We start from the raw sequence: 25,462 nt of genomic DNA on the forward strand, positions 1-25,462 counted from the left end.
AAGTTGATTTTCCATTTTTTTCGTCTATTTTACTGTTTTTGTATTTAACTTATCATTACCATTCTTCCTATTTTTCTCATTTGAATGTACTTTTGGTTTCTTGACATATCTTCTCATAATTTCCATTCTCATTCTGTTTTACTGTATTGGCTCAATTTTGGCCTTTCTCATTTTTTTTTTTACTACATGGTATGAGTTTGGTTTGAGTTCCTAGTATGATAAATAATCTCCATATAACTTGAACATATATAGAATTTTTCACTGACTTCTTAGTATATTTTTAACCATATTTCTTCCCACTTAATGCATTTTCTGTCTTCAAAATTAAGTGAGGGAACAGTGAATTTTTGTGCCTTCGCTGGGATTTGAAACTAAGTAAAACATGGTTTCTGTTACAGAGCAGTTCACTGAAAGGAACATTTTCAGTCTTTCACCAGTGTTCATGAACAAGCTTCTACTTCGCACAGGTTCCCTGCCTGCCCAGTTCCATCAACCATTCATTAATGGGGTCAACAAAATGATCTATGGCAATTCATCTAAACAGGACAAAGACTTTCTAAGGTCACTCATTAAGTCTCACTGTATCCACTAATCCACAGTAAATCTAACATCACAGTTCCCCTACTGCACCACATATTTTATTATTTGTGTATAGCATCTATTTTTTCTTTTTTACTCTCTTTCTCCTGTGCAAGCATGAAATATTAATCAAAACTTGCTGACATGGCTCTGCATGTCATGCTAATCTGATTGTCAGCTTCAACATTAAAAGCCTGGAAATTGAAACTCCACCAAATTCACCAAGACACCCATACTGTCCTTTGCACATTTGGTACCCTAACACAGCCTTCCTTCCAAATTTGTCATATATTTCTCATGTCAATGTTAGGTATTCAGTTTGCACTTCAACTGAGGGTGAATCTTGGGATTCCTTCTATCCCTATTGCTCTTGCAGAGAGCTAAGACTAGGTGACTAGGTGCAAGGAGTCTGAATGCAAGCCACGTCTAGACCTTGGACAGGCAGAAGAAAAGGAACTGGTGCTGCATTTTTGGAGCAGCCTGCAATTCAAAGCATTCTATGTGTACTCCATGACCTTGCATGAAGATGTAACTATTGGGAATCATTAGCTTTGGTAAAAGAACACTGCAAAGCTTCATTTTTTCTTAGTAGGGTAAAATGGCAAGACAGAGGAACATTTATGGATAACATATTCATTGATTTACTGAATAATAAGAACAGCAAGCATCATTAAAAGGTTATGTTACATATCAATGCCATTTATCTAGACACAATCCACTGACAGGAACATCATAAAATACTATTTACAATTCAGAAAACTATGGCATTATACACACACACGGGTTTTAATAACATTGCAGGTAGGCAACAAATACACAGAAGTTGAAGCTCAGGTGTTGAATACACAGAAGCCTGAGCAATTTTGTGATATTACCACTCTGGAAATCTCACTAAGATCCAAGTTGTAAAATATATTTTCCATACATTGTACATGCACACGACATGCAATTTTCCATACCTTAAGCCTCCTCCCATTTCAAGGGAAAAAAACATGCACACATGTTCTGCCTTCATCTATGCTGAAGATCCAGAATCTTCACCACCAAAGATTAAGTTGTAAATCTTCCCCATGCTCTGTGGCATGCAGAGGAAATGTGTATTTTCGTGCCTCTTAAGCAGGATGATACACAGGAGCACTATACGGCCAACTCTGAGTAAAGAAATTTCACTATTTACTGTTGCTGTTCACAGACAGCGAGGAATCTGAAATAAAAGCCAATAACTGTTGGGTATACAGCAGCTGTGCAACCAGGGATGTGTTTTTCATCACTCCACGTGTTACACAATTTGTTCTTTAGAACTTCTCCTTTGACAGTCGCACAGCTCTTTGCAAACTTTATAAAAGCTCAGAAACCTGTCTTTCTGGCTTAGGCCTTCTGTTATTTTTCCCACTTAAAAGATGATCGAAGGGACTTCACCAGGGTCACACAAATGGCACTGGTTAAATTAAAGACGTGTTTCAAACTGATTGAGTTTAATACGCAGAAGATTGTGAGGAGACTACCACACACTTGTCTTCTCAGTTCATTTGGCCTTACCCCAAAATAAACCTAAAAAGTCAGCTACTGTAAGCAAAATAACAGTGTCTACAAAGAAATACACATCAGTTTAACTAGGCAGCTTTAAAAATATTTCATCTAAACTATTTAAACTAATTGCTTCCCTATTTTATGTTTCAAACGTAGCTTTTTTTTTTTTTTCCTTCCCTAAAACATGTACAGGTAAAAAGTAAATAAAGCAACAACAAGAAAGTTAGAATTTCACAATGAACAATTACAACATACACATAAATAGATTTATATCATCACATGTTTTCACCAGTTTTCCCCATCCCTTCAATGGCAAGCCAATGATTTAGAGACCCTATGGCCTTATTTATACTTGTAGTTGTCTTTTTCTTGTGTTTGAAATCTAAGTAAAATTTTATAAATTAGCAGACGACTAAGCATAGCCATCCATAGAACAGAAAATAATAAGAGGTAGTCAGAAGTGGCCACAAAAGAACAGATCCCAGAGTATGTTTAAAAAAAATAGATAAAGAGTATCATCTTTAAAACTGCCTTTAACAGTGAAATTCAGGCATCAGTGGTAAATGACCAGAAAAGGAATGCAAGAGTGTTGTAGGTTCATACTTATACGTATATTGTAGGGGCTTTATACCAGCATAGTTTGTTTTCTCTTTAGAGTAAACCCATTGGACCTGAATAAGTTTGAGATTTGCCTATAAAAACTATATTTTAAAAAATGTATTAAAAATACTTGAGCAAATCCCCAGGGCAGAACAGGGCTGAAGTCTAAATGTCATTGCTCTTTTGGAGACAAGATCAACCTATAACCTTATCAGAACACAAATGATGTCAGTGAACAACATCCAAAACCTGCAGAGGCATTTCAGAGATTTTTGGCATTCTAATTTATGGCTTTCACTTGCTATTTTATAACTTTCGGGCTGCTCCTTTGTAGAAAGACTTTTTTTTCTTTTTTTCATTTATATTTTCTTTATTGGTTACAAAAGTCCTGAAAATCGATCACTTTTATCTTTGCGTTTTTTCATGATGCATAATACTGATTAGAAAGTGTCTCAGCTGGTAATAAGTTCCCTTCATATTTTTTTTTTTCAAATGCTGTTTTTATGCAGTTCATACAGGAATCCAATTAGCATATCATTGTGACTGATTAAATATGCCACACGTAAACTTACATGTCAAAATATATACTGTACTTAAACAAACAGACAAGGATGCCAGTCTTCTGTAAACAGCTTTGCATGCATAAGCTAACTGAAAAGCACAAAAGCTTATATTTAAATTCTCAATGACTACCTGAATAAAGATAGAGTGAAAGGGAGACTGAAAGGTAATGTTACTCATGCATGAAGTGAGAGAATGAATATAGACATTTGTCTCTCTTTGTCTCTGAAGAAAACTATTGACAAGAGATTCCCCATCTGCATATGAGGCTGTCACGTCAGATTAGCTCATCAGGTAATGGAAATTTGGCCTCTGATCCAGAAAAGGTCCCTATGCACTAAGAATCGAGACTGTTTTAAAGAGATTGTATTATCTTAGACAGCAGGATTAAATTAATATGGGAATGACTTCTACTGGAGGAAATTTTTTGTTAAACATGTGCTAATGTTTATTATGCATAGCATCCACTTCTCATAAGTGATCTTTCTTGACATTTATTCATTACTTTTTGACCTTCCTGGCAACTGAAAAACAAACAAGTGAAGTGCACCCCCTATGAAGCACGGATGATATGGTTTACACCAAAACCTCTAAATACACATTCATACTAGAGCACATTATGAAACAGAGAAGAAATTACACCGTTGTCAGATAGATCAAACTAATCCCCCCTAAATTGGAAAAATTATTGAGGTCAGTCAAAAAAGACTATTCACAAAATGGATGTTATTACTATAGTTCTCAAGCAGCAAAAGGAAGACCTTACTTTCAGTCCTTTCTCCAATGAATAGTTCACTAATTTACATTAAATATGCAATAAAGAAAGGACTTGAAAATGAGTAATGAAACTCCTGGGAAGCACCTACATACCAGGCTACAGTGCATTGCTTCTTTTTGCTCTTATGAACCCCAGGCCAGTGAACATTCAATTACTCCATCCAAGGTGGGACAGCTTCTAGAGGAAAGGCTGAGAATCTCCTCCCAATACTTTACCAGCATGTTGATTGAGGCTACAGCTTCAGATTCCCAAGGCAGAGAAAAACAGTGAATCCGTACCTATATCATGGCCAAGAGCGTTTCTGAGATGAGACTGAACTTTCATTTATAGAAATTAATCAGAAAGTCCAATTATACATATTTACATTGTGTGTTTTAGTACAGACCAGAAGGAATGAATATGTCAGAAAAACAGTCAGTAGTTGTAGTGCAGAAGACAAAAAACAATGTAAATGCCTAGATATGTTCAACAGCTGCAAACCATTCCATGTGAAGTCAAAAGTCTTTTCAATAACTTCAGTGGAAAATTGGTTAGGCTATTACTGAGCATGCCAGAAAAACCAGAGACCACTTCACAGCTTTGATTTTAATAATGTTGCACATGCAAATGAACATGGAATTAATTTGACCTATATCATCTGCTTCTGATGTCACACAAACCAGAAAAGGAATGAGAAGACAAATACACAGCATGGAGATATTTTCTGCAGAGCAATGCTATGTCTCTTATGGGAGAAGGAATCTAATTGTATATGCATATTCGTATTGTAGTGCCTCAATCTTCTTTACGGAAGATTCCACACTAGTATGGAAAGATGAACTACATAACTCAAGAAAGGGAATGAATTAAGAGATGTGATTGAGGGGCATTTCAAAATAAATGTAGCATGTTGAAATAATAGAAATATCAGGACAATTAAATGACACCTTGTTATTGACATTATGGAAAGCCCTGATCCCATTTCATCTAAAATAACTGATATGCATCAATGGTTGTTATTAAATCCAGATATAGGTTCTGTTATTTCATTTGGTATATCAAAAATTTAGAACAGATTCCTGCACTTTCCAGTATCTAAAATCAGTAATTTAGAATATTTCTTTGCCAGTTTTAATATTGGCAGAATTAAATGTAGTTTAACTTTTATCCCAAAAGTGAAGAAATGTTTTTAACAAGGTTGAATCTACATCATAACCTTCAGTCTATATTAATAGCAATCTGAATTGTGAATGTTCTAAAAGAAACTGAAAACAGAAATTTATTGTTATAGCTCTAATTTCTGTCAAAGGGATGATGATGTTATAATACTGACAGTGATAAATGATGTTGAATTTTCAAATGCTACAGAAAAATGTTATTTTAGTGAATTCAAATCAACTGCCTACCCATTTATTTTATCTTTCCTAGGAGCCAGGTATAGATGCTTAATAAAAGTACAATGAATTGTGACTGGACAATCACAGAAAAAAAAAATCTCCTTTAGGAAACTTTTCATTTCTTTCTGCTCCTAAAAATGAAGCATATCCATTCATGAACACGTACCACTTGCATTGTGTTACTAGTGTGTTACTGCTAATAACACAAAGCAACTAGCAATGTTTTAATTACTCATGGAAAGCAACAGACAAGCTCTTATTTTAATAAAAATAGATTATCTTCTTTCCCCAACTTTTGTTTATGACTAACTGGAAATCTGAAGGATGTCTCATATGGTTTCTATAGAAAATTTTGGCATGCTCCACACAATAAGCATTGACAATTCCTTTGGTGCTTAATAAGTAAAAACATTAAGAACTCTAGTACACCAAACTCAGTTGAAGCTATGAGTGGAACTTTGCCCTTGAATTAAGACGTCTAAACCTAAGTGCCTATGCAGATATGCCTACATACTAGCTGGCTGCCTAAGCTCCCGATGTAGTTAATAAAAGCCAAAGCTAATAGAGTTATGAGGGCTGTTCAGATCTCTCTGAATCAGACACCTACTTTTGTCCATCTCAATAGCTCTCTGCTTTACTGACTGCAGATTGATGAGAAATCTGGAGTAGGACTTAGCTAACTAAATGTCTACTTCTCTTTCAAGTAGGACTTAGCTAACTAAATGTCTACTTCTCTTTCAAGTGTTGTTGGTTACCCTGCCTGTCCTCCAGAAAGATGCAAACATCCCAAAGGTGAAGCCCCTGGCAGGTATCTTGGATAGCTACAGCACCTCAAGGTGCCCCAGATGTTTCCATGTGGCAAATGAATCCCACTGACACTATAATGAATGCTTACACATATAGGCCACATGTGGACACAGGTATACATCCACTTCTAAGTAGGTATCTTTGCGAGCCAAATATTATTTGAAACACCCCTTCAAAATCCCATCCCCTTCTTTCTTCCCAAAAGATACTTCAGGATCAAGCCCATGTGAAGAAGAGACAGAAAACTAAAAGACAGAACATGCTCAAATCATTACCATTTTGGTTGGCAGTTGCTTTTAGTAACACTACTTATTCAGTTTGTATCAAACAAATATCAAAAAATGGTATGTCTAAGCACTTTCTTCATCTACTGATAACCTAAACTGTGCTTCAGAGACCGTTCACACACGAGAAACTAAAGATGCATTCACCTACGTGGAAATTTCTGAGAAAATAATTTATCCCACTAAAATTGTTTGAAAGAAAGTTAGCATTTGATCTTCTTTTAGATTGTGTCATTTTAGATTGTGTAAAAATGGTGGAATATGTCCTTAATTACACTTCATAAAAAAAAAAAAAAAAAAGATTTTGCTTTGGATTACTGAGAGAAAAATCCACTATTATACAGACTAAAAGAATATGTATGTATGCTGTGTGAAAAGAAGTATATATATGATTTTCCAGAGGGGATTTATCTTCAAAGCAGTGTGAAATTACATATCCTGTGGCTTAAAAATATATTATTTCAGCTTTATCTTCAATGAAGACATAGCTTACTCTATGTAAAAGAGAATGTCCACAAAAAAGCTTCATTAGAGAAATACATTTTTTAATGTTAATAACTCTGTAATTTGTTTCTCTTAACAATCAGTACTATGAAATTTGTACCTTGTAGTTTTCAGAGAATGTATAAATTTTGCAGATGGTCACTTTCAGATTATATTTGTCTACAACAGGGAAATTATTAAATCACAATTCAACCAACAATGCACATAATATTATTCCTATTAAAGCTAAGAGAAATCACAAGAAAATACTGAAAAATCAAAAATCACAATGAGTAAAAGTGATAAAAACGACATCTGTCATGTAGGAGCATATGGTTTTTTTCTTATTTTTAAGAGCAATGACATTTTAAGCTGCTAAATAAGATAATACGTCCAAAATTGAAATTCATGGTTTTATTCATAACTCAAGTAAAATTTGAATTATGCTCAGAATAATAAAAAGATTGTTTAATAAAATAGTAGCTTATTTGATTAGAAAGTGGCACAAATAAGAGAAAGAAAACATTGCATGCTCAAGCAGGATAATAACATGAATTTAATGGCTGATAGAATTATGTATGCTGAAACATCATCTTCCAAGCAGAACCCCCAAATATCATGCTATTTTTTTCTTTTTTTTTCTTTCTTTTTTTTTTTTCTTTTTTCTTTTTTTATCAAATCCAAACTTCAGTGAGGTAATGGTTTCAGCAAAAGACAAGGCAAGGCTAAAACTTGCTGGTCTAGCAGAAACGACCAGAACAGGGATACACCCTTCCCAAGGAAGAAACGAATGCATGAATTTCAATGGGATAATGATGTTCTGGTGCTCTTGTCAACAAACGAGATTTAGTTATATATGTGTATTAGGTGTAGGAAACTGCACTACTTATTTATATTAGAAGATTTTATAAAACCCATGGAATTTGAAAGAACACTTGTAGATGATCCAGGCCACAGCAATGCAAAGAGTTGCTCCAGATTTGAAGAAGACAGAGGGGAAAAAAAAAAAGTAAAAAAAAAAAACAAAGTAACAGTTTATCAGTTTATATTAGAACCAAGTTAGCCTTTAAAAGAAATTTATTTCAATATCAATTGCAACCTACCAGAAAACATCTTTCAAAAATGCCTGCTGTTCTCACGCATTGATGTGCAAACCGGTGACTTTACTTTTATCACATATTGCCAACCCTAGCCAAAAAATGGCAGCTCTCTTGGAGCAGAGTCAATGTAGAGCCAATGACTGCTACAGAAGCACTAGAATTGCAACAGGCAGTTCTGTAAGGACATTTTAGGTTTTGTTTGTGCTTTTCATAGAATTTGAAAGGAATAATGTGTACTACTTAACTATTTCTAAGTGGACGGAATTTGTTCTCAGCAGAAGCCAGATGTGCATTGAAGTAGAAGAAACCATTACAAAATGACTTGCAACTCCTTTTGAACACCCAGGATACTCAGAATTAAAAAGCCATCCAAAATAAATAATTCTGTACTGATCTAACATAAAAGCAGATATATGCAGGTAAACACTATGACCTACCTTGCCACTAACATTTATCTTCACTTACATACTTATGTTAGTTATTTCTATCCTCAGACTGTTTTCTTTAATTTGAAAAGGATTGAAAGTATCTCACATCTCCTTAATTAAGAGTATGGGCTTCCATAAATAAATAAAATAAGTTTAAAATTCAAAACATATGTCCCAGTGGTGGTGGCTTAGAAGGTCAAGGTCTTCCAGAGAATTTGCAATTACAAACTTCAATACTAATTCAGTAACATTCTAACTGAAAGGAAAGAGCCATAGCTCAACTACGTAGGACTGGAAATCTCCTAAGACTCAAGCAGACTTAGAACAAACCTTTTCAGATGCTAAAGAATTTGTCATCATGAATAGGGCGACACAGACATTGAAGAACATTTTCACTGCCTCACACTCATCCTAAACCTTACTTCATGTGCATAGACAGAAGCACAAGTGAAGCAGGTGCCATGATCAACAAAATGACACCCTTTTCACCCATTTTTCTATTCTGTTGAGTAAACACAGGGCACATGACCTTTGAGAGGGCCCAAGCAACTCAGGTATCAGCATGGGACTGGCAGAGATAACACACAGCCACGAGAAACCAGCACTTTTCAGAAGCAGCATTTGACAGCCACACAGGATATTGCTCAGAGCCCAAACTGCTTCCAGACTGTACTATTTTGTAAACTGCATCCCATCTTCTTTGCACATAGGAAGGCAGAAATATCTTGCTCCATAAAAATGGTGCCTATCCCTCAGCAACAGATTTTTGTCTATATTAATTCTGAAATGTGCTCTAAAGGTGCTTGAGACAGATCTAAGGGATTTGCTTTCATTAGGAGATCTTGGTTGGCCTTAAATTTAAGCAAGACTCCCGTTGTAGTTAATGGAGAATAACAGGATCCTCAAGGGAATGATATACTCGACCTATCTTAGACACCAATCATAAGTGCAATAGACATGTATGAGATAGATGAGATATAGGAGATACAGATGAAACAGACACCTCTCATGGGATGAAATGAATTACCCTCTGGAAGCACTTATTACATTCAACTGATTGTGAAGGGAGCTGAGGTTGACTAGCTTACACTTAAAGTACCTAAAAGACAGACACCTGAGTTAGAGAAGATGAAATCCACTCTTACGTTTAAATTTGATTACAAAGAATTGAGTTGGCTGACACAATGCTGACCATGACTGATTGGGTCCGTGCACAGAAGGACAACTCCAATTCAATGCAGAGCTGCAAGGCAGCCACTGTAATTAGTTGACACGATGCTAAACACAACTTTTTTTTTTTTTTTTCCTAAGGCATACATTCAACTCATTTTTAACACAAGCAGAATTGTTTACCAGTCAAGTGATGCTAGTCTCAGAAATATAGGACAGTTGAGGATGATGCAACTGAGAGTTTTATGTGAAAAATACATTGCAGTTCCATTCTGGACACTTTTTAATATAAAATATAAACATCATTAAATACAAGCAAAGTACCATTTCATTAAAAGCATTTGAAACGGGAAATTACATATCTTCTGATGAACAGATGAATTAGTTTGGAAATAAAACGCAGAATTTGTAATTGCCAAACAACATTTTTTTTTTTTGAAAAGCAGGACTGTGTGAATTCAAAAATTGACACATTTTGTCATTGTAAAACCATAATATTTGAAATTTTTTCTTTAAAATAAAATGTGAAATTAGATTCCATGGTGTTGTAAGCTGTGCAAAGATATCTGTTTTTAAACAGTAAAATTTTTGTTACCATAAGGAGAGACAAGAGAGTTTACACATGTATTGAAACTTTTAAACGCCAGTACAGCTTATACATATTAAAATCTTTATGTAAAATACAGGCACAGAATTATAAAGAGAAACAAGTGACAGCATTAATGCATGAATGGCATTTTATGTTTTGCTAGAGATGACTAACGAACTGAATTCCTATGGAAATATAGCGTGCATGACATTCTCATACCTACCCAATGAGTTCATAATGATTACTGCTATTACAATGAATACAAAATTAATGAATAATAAATTAAATCCTTACACTAAATTGATATTAGGAGCCTCTTTAAGTCATTAATTTTTTGTAACAGTCAAGTCACAATCCATAATAACCTTCTGAGAATAACAAGTTACGGATTTAATTACAGATAAAAAGAAATGTCTTCTATTAAAAATGTGGGAAATTATGCCCTAAAAAATTAAAAATGGAGCAGATCTTGGAAAGCAGCAAAGAATGTTCATAAACTAAAATAATAACATTAATAAAAAAGGAAATTAGAATGTCATATTTTCACTTGTGATGCTTTCAAAAGAAATATTCCAGGATTAGGATAAAAGATGAACTAGCCAAGCATATTTCTCAAAGTTTGATTGGTTTATGACATGTCAAGTGCAGAGAAACTCTTTCATTTCTATACACCAAAATCCTATCATAAGAATTTAGTTAACAATCACAATAAATGTCATATCTAAATCTGGCAATTCTCACTCAGGATTTACCAGGAATCTAAAATACTAAAGTGAATTTTTCTCCATCTAATCTTCCCAGATATCATCCTAAATAAAAGATAACTGTCAGCTTTAGAGATATATGGAATTTTATTGGTTTAAGCCTTCACGGAAATAAAAAGTAAGATTTTTTTAAGCAGGCATGTTCTACCTCCGTGTGCTACCACATTTAAAGTTAGAAACTCTGTACTCCAATAGTTTAAGCAATGTGGACAACTTTCAGAATTAAAAATAACTATTTCAGAAAAAACATAGAGATTTTGATTTACCATAATATATACCATCCTCTAAGAAGTGATCCTGAGAGAACATCAAAATATACACTGAGATCAATTTACACTGAGCCTATACAAGAGCATAGGCTCAATGTAATGCTAGAGGAGACCTGTGATTTCCATCACTCTTAGTGCAAGGGCATAACCTATCTTTGTATTTTGTAATACATTCAAGAACTCTTTTAGATCCATAAATAGAAGAAATATTAAAAGTACAGAATGCACAAAAGGCCAAGTATTTTCCATGTTACGTATGTAACCAAATTCAAGATCATTCCATTTCAATGAACGTTTTTGAATTTCTACCAGATATAATAGCTGTTTCTTTAAAAATAATAGTGGAGAATGGCAATCTAACGGAATTCCTTGTATTGTTTGCTGTATGAAGTTCAGGCATGAAAAAAAAAAAAAGTTGAGAATTATACAGAGGATATATTACGTTTAAAAATACAAACTGATGTTTTGCTAGAGTTGGTTTCTACATGAATGGCCATATCTAGTTCCTTTAGCCTGTTTTATCTCCAGCAGTGTTCAAAAGAAAAATACCAGGCAAATTCAGATCTAACTGGTTTCACTTTTTTTTTTTTTTTTTCTGTATATGTAAGTTACTTTCCACATATTATCTCTTTAATGAAATAAGGTGTCAAGGAGTGTAGAGTATATTTAAATATAAACGGTATAACTGTGCTACCTAAGTCTGAGTATCAACATAGACAACTTCTCCCACTTAATTGCCTGGGTGTGGTTAGGGTTTGACCAACAATAGAAGTTTGCACATCTCTAACACAAACTCAAATTTGCCTCTTGTGATAACAGCCACTAACAGTAGTTTAATGTACATATGTAAAATGCATATGTTTATACAGAAGAGGAAGTAAGGAGGATACTCAGCAACAGTAGCAGTACATTCTATGAAAAGCTGATACCCATTACCAGATATACATTAAGGGCCAAACAGAAGCTATACCTAGGGGCACCAGCATTTGGACTTGAATGTATACGTGTACTAGTGAAAGCAAGCCCTGGACTGTCTGTGTTACCAACCATTCTGTCTTGATATTTTCCACTTATATTTTTTTCATTTTCTTTATGGAGAAATCTGAGATCTAAACATCTTTTGGAATGAGGAGTCTTAGATACCTATTGCCTTCTTTCTAAAGCAAAGGTTTGTTTAACAGTATGGCAATACTCCATTCAGTTTGTTTAAAACTCTTTGGGACAAGTTATAATTCATTTTTATACATAAGCTTTTACACATAAATATGTCAATTCTAATGCTTATGATTGCTTGCAGTATTACAGATCTAAAAGATCAAATGAGAGTTCCTAAATTCTGTGATAGTCTTTACCTACAAGCAACACACCAAGAAACCACTAAAAGAGCAATGGATAGAATATGAGAGGAAAAGGGACCAGAAAGGAAACGCAGAATCACAGGAACACTGAGAAAACCATTACAATCATTAGAATTCGTACATGTTCTTTACCAGGTAACATAACAAAATATGAATTTGCTGTCATATAAGAATCATTAATGTATTTTCCTAAGGCTTACAGAAGGCAGAGTATTGGGAGCTGCCATGTTAATGAAATGCCTAAAATGTCACCTACCTTTGAAAATATTATGTTGTAATATAAAATAACAGGTTTCACAGCAGGTAGAGTTCCCAATTTGAAATGCATTAAATGTTAAAATACTTTTAATTTAACATAAAATAATACAATAACCCAGTTGAATTCTCAGTTCTTAAGTGGAAATAATTCTTGTTTGAACATGCCAATCCGTTTTACAGCCAAGGGTAGTAACTACACTGAGTGTGGTTGATTTGAGCTGCACATTTCCCATTCACAGCTATAGTTTCACAGCTATATTGCTGCAATGGGCAGAGAATATATCCTCAAGTCGTTGAATGGCAATGAAAGAAGAGAATGAATATGTGGTGATTCCTCTGAAGAGAAAAAATGCCAAGTAAAGAAATGTCACAAAGAGTAACATAATACACAAAATCCATTCAGAGAAGGAAGGACAGGAGGAAAAAAAAAAAAAAAAACACGCATTCTCTGATCTCCTTCCAAAATCAGTCATGTTCTGGATTTCCTGCAATGATTTTACAATTGTAAAAGACTTAACTGCCTCCTATAAAAGCCCTATCATGAAATCCAGAAGAAATAAGCATCTTTTTTTCTCAATTAAAGTCTATGTTTTAGATGGATCTACTGCTCTTCAGACATATATGTAAAGCTTTATCTCTTATTTTTATTCTTTATCTACATGCTTTGAATCACGTGTAAAGTCAAAAAGAAGTACAGGAATATTTTCATGAGTGTTGCATCCCTGTTACTTGGCTTTGTTGGTGACAGTTCAACAGTTTGTCTGGCAGAGCTGATCAAGGTTAAAAACAACTTGGCAAAAAAATGGTCTTTTTTGTCTGTTACAAGGTTCTTGTCCAGGTCCAATTGCAGCCTCCAACATACTACACCTTTGTCTTCCTAGGTTTAGATCAATGATTAGGTTATCCAATCATGACCTGCATTCCAACAGTACATGTCTGTCTGTCCAAAGACATTACTTTTTAAAGATTTGCCTTTTTTCTCCATGCATGGTAAGAATTTCAAGGTCACCATATTAGCTATCTCACTTAAAGAAGCAAAATTAGAGGGGATGAACAGTTAAGTATGTGTGAAATCACTGCAGGCTTGAGGTCATACCTGGGCTTTGGGAGCATAGCTGAACACCTTGAGCTCCTATGAAAAACTCCCTATTTATTTCTTTCTGTCATACCCACACACACATACACACACACTTATTGTTGCACAAAGAATAGTACAGTAAGGGGTAAAAAGTTATTTTTTTACTTAATCCCAATTAGAACCGGAATACAATGCCTTGAAGAGGTAGTCAACACTCTAACAAAATTATACTTTTTATAAAAATCACCATTTTAATAATTATTTCAATGTATTAGTTTTTGTTTGCTTTATTTTTGTTGTTTTGTTTTGTTTGTTTGTTTTGAGGAGGTGCTTATTTTCTTATATTTCCCCAAAGTACTTTATCAGTTTAAAATCCATTGTAGGAGTTCATGCATATTGCTGCATTAAGTGATATTGGTATGTCTCATAAGAAAAATAGTTTTTCACATGCACTGAATTTTTGCATATGAAATTTTCAGCAAAACTCTGCAGCCTAGTCAAATTCTACAAATACATTTTTTCTTTTTGTTTTCTTTGACTTTCTTTTATGACCAACATTTTTTTTCAATTTAAATCAAAAGTGTTAGCATTACGCATCTCTGTTTATATGTATATCCAGCTACACACACACATATAATATACACATACATGTGTATATATATACTATACAAATATATACGCATCTATATAGCACCATACATACATAAATATGCATATAAGTATATATTTCATCTGTACCACAATATCAGTTTTCCCATATTTCTCCAATTTCATGTGGTTTGCCTACTCCTAGACATCCATTTAGCTAATTTTATAAACTATGATAAATGAAATTACTCTGTGTTATTAGTTCACTTCTACTCAGTACCTAACTACAGTGAAAACTGGTTTCCACAACTTCTAATTACAAAACATTAGCTACCTGAGTCTTCTCCAGCTGAGCAGATTAGCATAGATCTTCTCCACTGACAGCTTTGACCTTCACTCCAGCAAACACTTGTCAAAATGCCAAAAGTAATTACCTGGCTGTTTAGGAAGGAGTAATGGGGTGTAGCTACCTACCTTTTCTTGTTACTGATCTAAAATGTCTATAAAACTTTGCCAAGAGGCACCCTCCGGATTTTGGCACACACATTTTTTTTCTCATCTGTCTTTTCTTTTTTTTTTTATTTTATTTAATAGACTATCAAATATTAGCTATATGATCTCCTGCCAACCAATCCCATCGCAATTCTGGAGGATAGGCTAAATAACCTAGTAGATGGATCTTTCAAGCAAAGTGATTTTATGATTGCTGTCATCCTGATTTTGTTACACTGATGCAATCAGGGAAAAAATACAGAAAAGCAGCAGAGCCAGCACAGGAACAGATGACAATAATTATGCAACACAAGAACATATTGACAATTCTCTGAATTATCTTTTAAAAAATCATTGTTATAGCCTTTTTGTTCATAAAAAAAGCTTTTTTCCTATACTCATTTCAGATTTAGAATTAAGAAAATAGAGGCATAGAGAATTTAAACATACTTCTTGAAAATCTGTTGCTAGATTAAATCTAGCGTGTCTTCTGACTTTAGCCAACATAAAGCTATACAATCTCTTAATCTAGAACATTCAAATTTATAGAAAACATTTTCCAAAGAGAACAAAGGGATTTAGCATGCTTTCCTAAAGGCTAGATAATACTAGAAAGATTAAGTATTTTCAGATTATTACAATGGTCATAATCTCTAAATCCTGCATACAATTTTTGTCAGACAATAGCAAACATCATCTCCGAATAAAATCAATATAAAAAGTCTATAAATCTGATTCTATCGTATCTTACACGTCAGAATGGATACCTGAGGTTCAGAAAGCTTAGGAAAAAAAACAAACTAACTTTATTTGACTACAGAAAGTCCAGAAAACAAACACCTAATGAACATCAGATCACTTGCCTTGTAGTCACGACACTATCTAACAATTTTGCAGGCTCTTAAGTGGCAGCAGCAGCAGCTGCTGGAGCTGCCTTCAATCCACAGGAGAAAGACTGCTCCAAATGAAGGCAGTATTAAAATGAAGGACTGCCTTCTGCTGACCAGTGTGCCCTTGTGAGTGCACCCAACAAACTTCTCTTCGCAAACTCTCCAAAAGCTCTCAAATAATTCCTTGTCCCACTGTCAAGAGCTCATTATTTCCCCTCTCAGATACATTCCCCCATGAGCTACCAGCCGTAGGTCATGCAAGTGGTTATTTTCAAGACAGATGACACATGAATCTTCTGGACCTCCTAACTAAGCATTTGTCAGGCAAAAATCCTGCACCTGCCCTTTCATACCAGGTCATATTTGTGCCTCCTTCGCAAGATGTCATCCAAAAATAAATCATGCTCTACCAAGAAAACAGATACAGGTCGGCCACCCCTGCACACTGCTACCAAAACACCGTGCTTCTGGAGAAGTGCTTTTCAATGTTGTTACTTTTTTTCCAATAAAAACAGATGACAGTCTGATTCTAAGCAGAATTCTATTCTGTGTGTAACTGATTTTGTGTTTTTGTTGTTGTTGTTTTTTTCTTGTGCTGTAAATAACAGTTATTTTTCATAGATCCCTGAAGTAGCACTGCTCTGCCTAACCATTTTGTTTTTATTTTATTGATAGGAAAGCCACCACTTACAATCACAAGATTGCTAATCATCCAATTTTATATATTAAAAGTAGGATATTTATTTATATCAGATAAGGAACATTTTCTTGTTTGTACCAACTAAAGTAGCTGGCATGACTTTGTCCTCTGTTCCACATAGTGCCCACTGTTTATTTGCATGCATAGTTTAAAATGACTAGGTTTACCTTTTTTTCCACATTTTGAAAAATTATAACCAACCTAACTAGTGGTTGAAAATCTACTGATTGTTCTTTTCCAGATAAAGGTTAGGCTACAATACTATCTGACCTGATTAAGAATTTCTTCAATTCCCTTGTTTATCCTCACTTAACAAGGTACATATTTAGCAAAAAAATACTAGATCAGCCTACCTATTCTTTACAGAAAAGCTAGAATGATAAAGGTCTTTTCCTTACCAGATTCCTTCTTCTTGTATCACTCCTAAATAATTTATTTAAATATGCTTGGGATCTGCTGTGAACAGAGATAGTCTCTTAAGTGTACTGAACGCAAATACGTAACATTTTATTGAAGGAATATAATGTTTAAAGATGTCTGGAATTGTAAGTGTTAGTTTTGTTTATGACATATTGCATATATATTTCTATTTTCCTGGAAAAATGGTAGCTCATCCTAAAAAAGTTAAACAAAATAGCAGCAATTTTGCCAAATAATGTGATGAAATATGATATTAAGCAGGTTGTTTTGGACTTGGGGATTTTTGCTTGCTTTGCTGTAAATTATAATTTAGTTCTCAAATATTTTAGTATAGGGACTTTTTGATACTGTCTTCCCAGTTGGACCACAAAGTACTGCTGCTACACCAAAAAAAAAAAAAAAAAAAAAAAAAAATTGTTTCAATCACCCATTCCCAGTGCTAAGAGCTCCAGTGCATCTATTTGTTGATTCATATCAGCTGAAAACAGTGCTTTTAAAATTTACAGGTCAGTTTGAGATATCTGTGAAAGGAAATAAGTAGCTTTTTTTAAGTTTAATACGGAAGAAGACTTTTCATTCCCATAGTAAAAAATGTACTGTGAGATTTCTCAAACTTGAAAGAGAACCACTTTGCACTTAAACATGACAGTTTCATCTCATGTTACAAGCTGTAGGTGTGAACAAGCTGATTGCAGGAATTCGTTTGTTTAACAATATTATAGATGGCAATATTTCTCAAAATCAAAATCTTTGTAAATTTTCCCAATCTTAAATTAATTTGGATTCCTTAAAGAGCTTTCAATATGTTACCCAAGGGTATTGTTAATGAAGGAGACTTAAGCAGAAGAATAAAAGGTTTGCTCTAGAAGACTTAAGAGATCTAGAAACAGAAAAAAAATTTTTTTTGAATATGTTACCATACAGGGACTACAGAAAGATCCTGAAAAATTCTACTATCCTGACTTCAACCAATTACCCTGGATTTATCTGCAGTATTTACATATGGCAGTCCTATCATCAACATCTACGCACCAAACAATACATCTTTTTTCCTTGAATGTAGAGCAATCCACACAACTAGTTTAGAATAAATGTCTAACTTTCAGGCAGCTGCAACTGAGTTAGATGAATTCTACTGTACAATGCATTAAGTTATATTACCAGAGGGCTCTTAAAAAAAGTCATCCTTGTAATCATGATTAACCTTTAAACTGATATAAATTACTTTAACAAAGACACAACTTTTACCTGTCTTTATAGGCCTGCCTATATCACAGTCAGAAGGAAGTCACTGGGGAAGAGTCATAACCAGAGACATTTCCTCTGTTAAGGTCTGAGGCACATTTACCAAATGGTAGCACCCATCACAACTGCTAAAAGTTATTCCAGGATAAAGAGGATATTGGCTGGCATAGTTGTAATGTTTTTCGGTAGAAGAACAAGGTGGGAAGGAAATGCCGTCTAAAAAATTTTTAATCATTGTATCAGATATTTGATAGTGCAGGAGGCAGTTCAGATTCTGAATAATACTTCAAATATATAATGACATCCTATGTTCAGCACTGGAAGGATTTGAGGAAAATACTTCAGATAGATTTAACAATCCAGTAGGTGAAAGGCAATTGATCCACTACAGAGGGGACAAGAGGTGAAAAAGGACAAGTTGAACTAAGGAGGCTTGAGTAGAAGAAATCAGGACTCGAACCAAAATACTTAAGAGACCTAGAAACAGAAAAAGAGCTGTCAAAATTCTACGTTTCACATTAAAGACCAAAGAATTGTAATCCTCCTTAAACCAGGGCAACAACAAATGAAATCAGATGGACCTCACAGCCTCCTGGCTACAGTGTTCAAAGTTTCTGACACAGAAGCTGTCAGTTCACTTCAAAGATCAACTTCAAATTATTCATAGACACACAACTTCTTACCAACTCGGAGAAAAAGATATCTAATTGCACGATCTACAAAAATCTAGATAGAGGGAAGGGATTCAACTGCAGACTTTCAACTTGCTCCATTCACTTCATCACAGCTGAATTATGAGTCTGACAACAACTTGCCAATTAATATTTCCAAAATAATCACGCTCACTGTTGTAGGGTAGGAAAAGGAAACCAAGACAGTGTGCTAGCATGTACATTTTTGTGACAAAAGCCACAGAGTTCATCTTTCTGAGACTTTTCATGAGACATGCAAAGCTTGTGCTAAAAATCAACATTTTCTGGATTGTCTTAATCCAGAAATAATTCAGGAAGGACTTCTTCAAGAAGAGGAAGACTTTTAGCATAGAAATGTGTTTCCTGCTTCTGACAATACAAAATTCATATGTCTTGTATTGATGGTCACCATGAAAAAAGGTGACGTTGCCATTGCAACATGTTATGCAAAGAACATCTAACAATTATCCAAAAATGGTTTAACAAGAGACAAAGGCCACACAGTGTTTAATCACAAGCAAAAATAATGAGAGGAAGTCACAACATTATGAACTCTTTGTATTAACTGACATTCCCCAGGTTTTGCTCAAATTCCTTGACTTTGGAATTTGATGACTAGAAGAAATAAATTAGTAATATCAATTATTCTAAACATGCTTTTAACTAAATACATGTATATCTACAACAAACTTTGCATAATCTTACCCTTGTTGATGATTTATTCCTCACTGACCCGCTGTCGCTATTTCTCCCTCTACATTTCTGCACTCTTTACATGTACATATTGTATGCAGAGTTATTATATGAAGATACAATGTTATATTATATGAAAATACACCTAAAGAGAGTTCTCTCTCTTTTTCCTTCCTGAAAGCTTCCTAGAATTTCTTTTTTGTTGTTGTTAATAATGAATAATAAAATAAAGGTATATATAATTTTTCTGTCCACAGTGGTATGTTCAGTACTTATTGGCTAGAGAGCAGAGTGAGCCTCTGGAGTGTTTCTAGAAATGAAAGTTAAACAATTTAAGCTGTATACCAGATCCTCACCAATTGATTCTCTGATGTAGGGTAAATTCTCTTCTCTCTGTTCTTTATTTTGCTAAATTTAAGACCATGAAGTTCATTATGTTTATTCACATTATGTAGTAAACTGAAAAGATAATCCCCACCACCACCAATACAAAGAGGACTACACTTCATGACTAGAATGAACACAAGAGAATATTCGTATAAAATAATCTGTAATATCTTAGACTTACATTTGCTAAAGTTGAAATGTATTTTTCGGTTATGCTGCAAACAGCTAAAAATATGTCATTGATCTAAACCAATCGTTTGTACTTATATAATTAATTCTTTTAAATATATTTGTAATGGATGTTTGTACCAGTGAATTTATAAGGAAATGAAAATACATTCATGTCAGAGTCTCAGCCCTTTTTAGCAGGGCTCAGATTGGATGTGTGACAAAACTGTGATTCTGCTGAATGTGCTTTACAAATGGGAGTAATAAACTGGAGTTTCTTCAGTGGTTGTGTGCTCATCATATTGATGAGGCAGGTTCCTCATCAATATTTTCATATTCATATATTTCAGAATTTGAATATATATATATATTTCTAAAACATCTGCAGTTGTTTAAAATTCCTAAGGAATTCTATATGTATGTTATTATCCATTCTAATACTTATCAGGCAGCATCTCAGTATCTTTATTCAAATTAACTTGTTATACAGTTTAATTTTAATGATAATGATTTTTGCTTCCCCCTCTCCCCCCCAAGGGGAATTAATTCTCCAGTGCCTTTTTTTGCAGAGTTAGAAAGCTGGGAGACAAATAATTTTTAGACAAGAAGTTTATATGATTCAGCAACCCACTCCTTAAGTTAAGATTAATGGTCCCATCAATCCATGCACTTTTTGAAAAACTGTGTTTCACCAGCAAGACAAGAGCAAATTAGAGAACCATAAATCAATAGCCTAGTTAAAAGTTAGAGGAATTTAAAAAAATAATAAAAAAATGAAACAAAAATCTTGATATTCTGATATATGTTCAAAACCCCCTATTTACAACAATGAAATCAAGATTTTTGAATTGCTATAATGATATATATCACATTCTTAGACACAAGAAGCTGCACACAATATCTGCTAATTCACTAATACCTGGTTTTGCATTGCCTTCCACTGTGCTACCAGTCCCCCCTTACTAATATGCCTATGTTATGAATACATTGTTTTGCTCTTCAGTCCTCTTTTTTTTTTTTTTTTTAAACACCTAAACTGTTACATTTTTATATATTAGTAAATAAAATACAAGCACGATTCTTATTTGTTAAAGGCTGCAACTACACATAAGCAATTGCTTTTATTTCATTTTGGCAATGCTGAGTACTGTGCACAGGACTTTTCTCTCCTGCATCTCCTCTTCATGTGAGCAGTGTATATGTTGTAGCCATCCTACCCAAAAATTCTGTATTTGGAAACTTCAGAAGATTCTTATTTTCTAATTACCATTGTTACTTTACATGTCTTTGAATAAATTGTGTAATTCTGGAGTACCTATTAAGTTGTACAAATTCAAATTCATTGGTTATTACTATAGTGACTATATTGCAATTTTAGATAGAGTTATCTCACTGATAGTTGTTCTCTGCTAGATTTCTCCTAACCTTTAAACTGAAGAGAAATTAAATCCATACTCATTTGTCTAAATGATGTCATGTGCCAAGTGTAATTACTTCTAGAGCAGGTCATCTATGTCTAGAGAAGGTTTATTTCATCAAAATGTTGAGATGCACCATTGAGCCTGACTTATTAAACAGAAATAGGCCAGAGGACAGCTACACCATGCGAGATATGTTCTATATTATGAACATCAAAGTGTGCAATGCAGGCAAAACATTGGCAGTCTTTCTGCTCTGCAGTGAAAGAGCAAATAAAGGTATTGTTAATGGTATTTTGTATAGCCTGCTTTCTTAGGCTGTACAAAAATTTAAATTATTCTGTTGTCAGGTTTCCCTGTAGAATTGTGTTTTCCCAGAAAATGCAAAAAGAAAATTAATCAAAACATTTACATAGAATAGGAACTATGGATTACTAGAAAAAAAATGTTTTACCAGCAAGAACATGGCTGAAGGATTTTAAGAGAGCTTTTTCTCTCCTCAGTGTGGGTGTTGTGCACACCAAGAAGAATGGATCTCAAACGCTAGGACAATACAGTAAACTATTTTTATTATCATACTTCCTTATCTCTATTTTTTCAGTAGATATTCTAAGTCATACATCTATTTGCAAAGCTGCTGCAGAGTCCCATGCCTTCTTTAATCTTCACATTTGTCAGACTCCACAGGGGAGGATGGAAAACTTTAAATATAGTTCCCTACATGGAAACTTAAATAATGCAAAGAAAGGAGCAAATTATCCATTTTGGTTACAAAACTATATATACTACAAAAATAATGAGAGCAAGTGTCTGCAAAGAACCTGTTGCCACAGATAATAATGAGACATGGACATACATTACAGAGGCAGAAATAGATTCCTTTGGAAATCTGGATAATTCACATTCTCATAATTACTGTGGCATCTGATTACCTCAATTTCTAAGTTCTTTGAGTTTCTAAGGATATGTTGAATGATAAAATTCTTCTCTCAGGTCTATTCATTTTCTATAAACAAGATATGCTTTCAGATTTCCTGGATGAATGTTGTTACCTAATAGCAGGACACCATGGAGTAATACATTTACCCATGCCTGGAAGTATGCACCAATTTATTCTGCTTAAGTTTCCTTTGGTAAATTACATTTTTGGAATGATTTTCTTTAAGACATTGTTGACTTTTAACATTTATAATTGCAACTAAAGCCTGAAAAAAAAATCTTATGTAAGTATGTACTGCTGTTGCTCATTTTACTATTTTTATTTTTGGCTTTAGATATCTGCAAGTTAAGAAAACGTTTGCTAAAAATAAACGAACTGATTAGCAAGTACATTGACAGGCTACTGCAACTTTATTAACTGGTTTGAAAAGAGAAAATTGATACTTTTTAAATTTAGAATGTTTGACTCCTGGGCATATATCTAATTTTATTTATTTATTTATTTATTTATTCAGGTAAAAGGCTAATTAAAATAAAACAAAAAACAAACAAACAAAAAAAACAACAACAAAAAACCACTTTCCTTGTTTGATAATGATGACTGAATTGTTGTTTTCATTAGTCTATTACTACACCAAGATCTTATTTCAGAGCAGTAATGGTCTATTCAGACCCACAACTTCATATTTAAAGCTTATTTTTTTCTCCATATGAATTTTTTACATTAATCTGTAATGAAACTCATCTGCCATTTTGAATCCAGTCACTCAGTCTAGTATGTTTTTTATACATTTCTAAGATCAAGTTTCACCTTTAACACTGTAAATAATTTAGTACTCTTAGCAGGCTTTCTCATCATACTGCTCACCATTCTTTTTCAGCTCATTTGTATGTTGGATGACACAGTCCCAGCAGAGATCTATTTTTTTTTTTTGAGAAAACTAATAATTTATTCTTACTCTCTGTTTTTTTTTTTTTTTCTCCCTCTTAACCAGTTACTGATCCGTGTATTTCTTCTTCTGTATTCTAATTAGTTTCCTTAGAAACTTTTAGTGAAAGACCTTGCCAAAGTCTTTGGAAACCCAGGCAGGTTGTACCAGCTGCATCATGTTTGTTGATCTCTTCAGAGAGATTCAACAGGTTTACAATGTAGGACACTGCTATATTAATTTTTACCAGATAAATCATACACATTTGGGTGTCCCATAATTCAATAATTTATTGTAATTTCCTAATTTTGATAGTACGCTTTTTTTTTTTGTGTGTGTGTGCTAAACCTGTTTAAGAAAAGTGTGTTTGCTACTCTAATCACCAGTTAACGAGAAATCTCAAATTGAAGCGTTTCACACTACCAGTGCTTAGCCGTTTTGTCCTTAAGGTGCTTAAAACCAGAGTGGATACTATATGGTGTTGGTGATCTCTAAACATTCCTTTGACTGTTTTTCATAACCTCTTTTACAGACACTTTGAGATAGATCCCCCGGAGCCCCACACAAAGAATGGTTCTGGCATTGGAACTACCCCAGTTCCTTCTACAGCTGAATTCATCCGTAAGGAAGCAGGAGTTGTTAATGGACAGTTAGGGGCTCCCAATGTTTATTTAAATGAACTTCTTTTATTCCTATTTGCAAGCAACATTGCAACTTGTTTATTCATAATTTTTAAAACCTATCAATTGGGTAATTTGGAAGCAAATCATTTATCAATTCAGTTACTTTGCAGAAATGATTTCTTTCAGTCAACAGCTCCTCCATAATACTGTTAGTAGCCAAGTTGATAAGAAGCCAAGAGCAGTACATAGAACAGTGGTATTTATTCAGAAGCAGTTTAACTCCAGCTATACAATGTTTACTCTCAAGATTAACGGGTCATGGAAATTGCCTAAACCGCACACCAACAAAGGTATGTTTATACCATCTTTTGATCCAGAAATTAAGGCTAACTTGTAATACCTTTTTTGTTTCCTGGAACAAAGTATCAGAAAAGCAAGGGTATTAAATTCTCATTTGCAAATATCTAATCTGTTTTTCTGAGGTCATGACAACACTGAAGAGTTTTTCACCATGCTAAGCTGTGTCTCCATGTCTGTATTTAATCCATTTCCTCTACAAACAATGAAGTCTCAGGCAGTTTTAATTGACTCAGAGACGTTACACTTCATTTTCCCATATGTGCCACTCACCCCTCAGCTGTCTCCCACCCTAAACGTCAGTCTTCCTGGGAGAGTGTGCCGTCTCCATCCATGTTGTCTGTCTACAGTCCTCTAATCTGAAGAGTGGAAGGCCAGTTTGGGAATGGAGGATAAGGACTCTTACCTGCTGCTTTGGCAATATCTGCAGTTGAAATGTTTTGGAGGTTTGAGTGCACTCTGAAGGTCACAGCTGGTCCCAGCACGCTAGAAGAGATTATTAAAAAATGTAAGACTCATAATCAAGAGACATGGCAAAATATTCCTTTTCAAAATAGGTTTTTAAGGAGAAACTATTAAGGCACCATTTAGCCCTCTTCCTTTTGCTTCATTAGCTACATTTGCATACATTTATATACCTCTTGTGGAAGTTTGTGTGTATCTTGTCTTGTGCCTGTCTGAAAGAATTTCAGAGACATTAACTAAACTTCAAAACATTCCTGTAAATACTATTCCCATTACAAAAATGGCAAAATGGAGGCACAGAAATTGTTATTCTCTCAAGAACACCATAGAACATCACTGGAATCCAACACCTCAAGAAGATTACATAAAGGTTCAAATTTTATTTGCCTAACATCCACTCAAGCTTAGTCCTCTTGTTATGAATCTAAGTCAGAGGGACAATAA

The 25,462-nt window shown here is 34.1% G+C and overlaps 1 protein-coding gene across 1 annotated transcript in view; it reads right to left on the reverse strand.

Annotated features, from left to right (window-relative positions):
* Nucleotides 1-25,462, reverse strand: part of PTPRN2 (protein tyrosine phosphatase receptor type N2) — a 647,833-nt gene that overhangs the window by 325,818 nt on the left and 296,553 nt on the right. Inside the window, 1 exon segment of the mRNA XM_040547991.1 lies at nt 24,960-25,039. Coding sequence (XP_040403925.1) covers nt 24,960-25,039 — 80 coding nt within the window.

The sequence above is a fragment of the Cygnus olor genome, chromosome 2 (assembly GCF_009769625.2).
Source record: "Cygnus olor isolate bCygOlo1 chromosome 2, bCygOlo1.pri.v2, whole genome shotgun sequence".
NCBI classification, from domain to species: Eukaryota; Metazoa; Chordata; class Aves; order Anseriformes; family Anatidae; genus Cygnus; species Cygnus olor.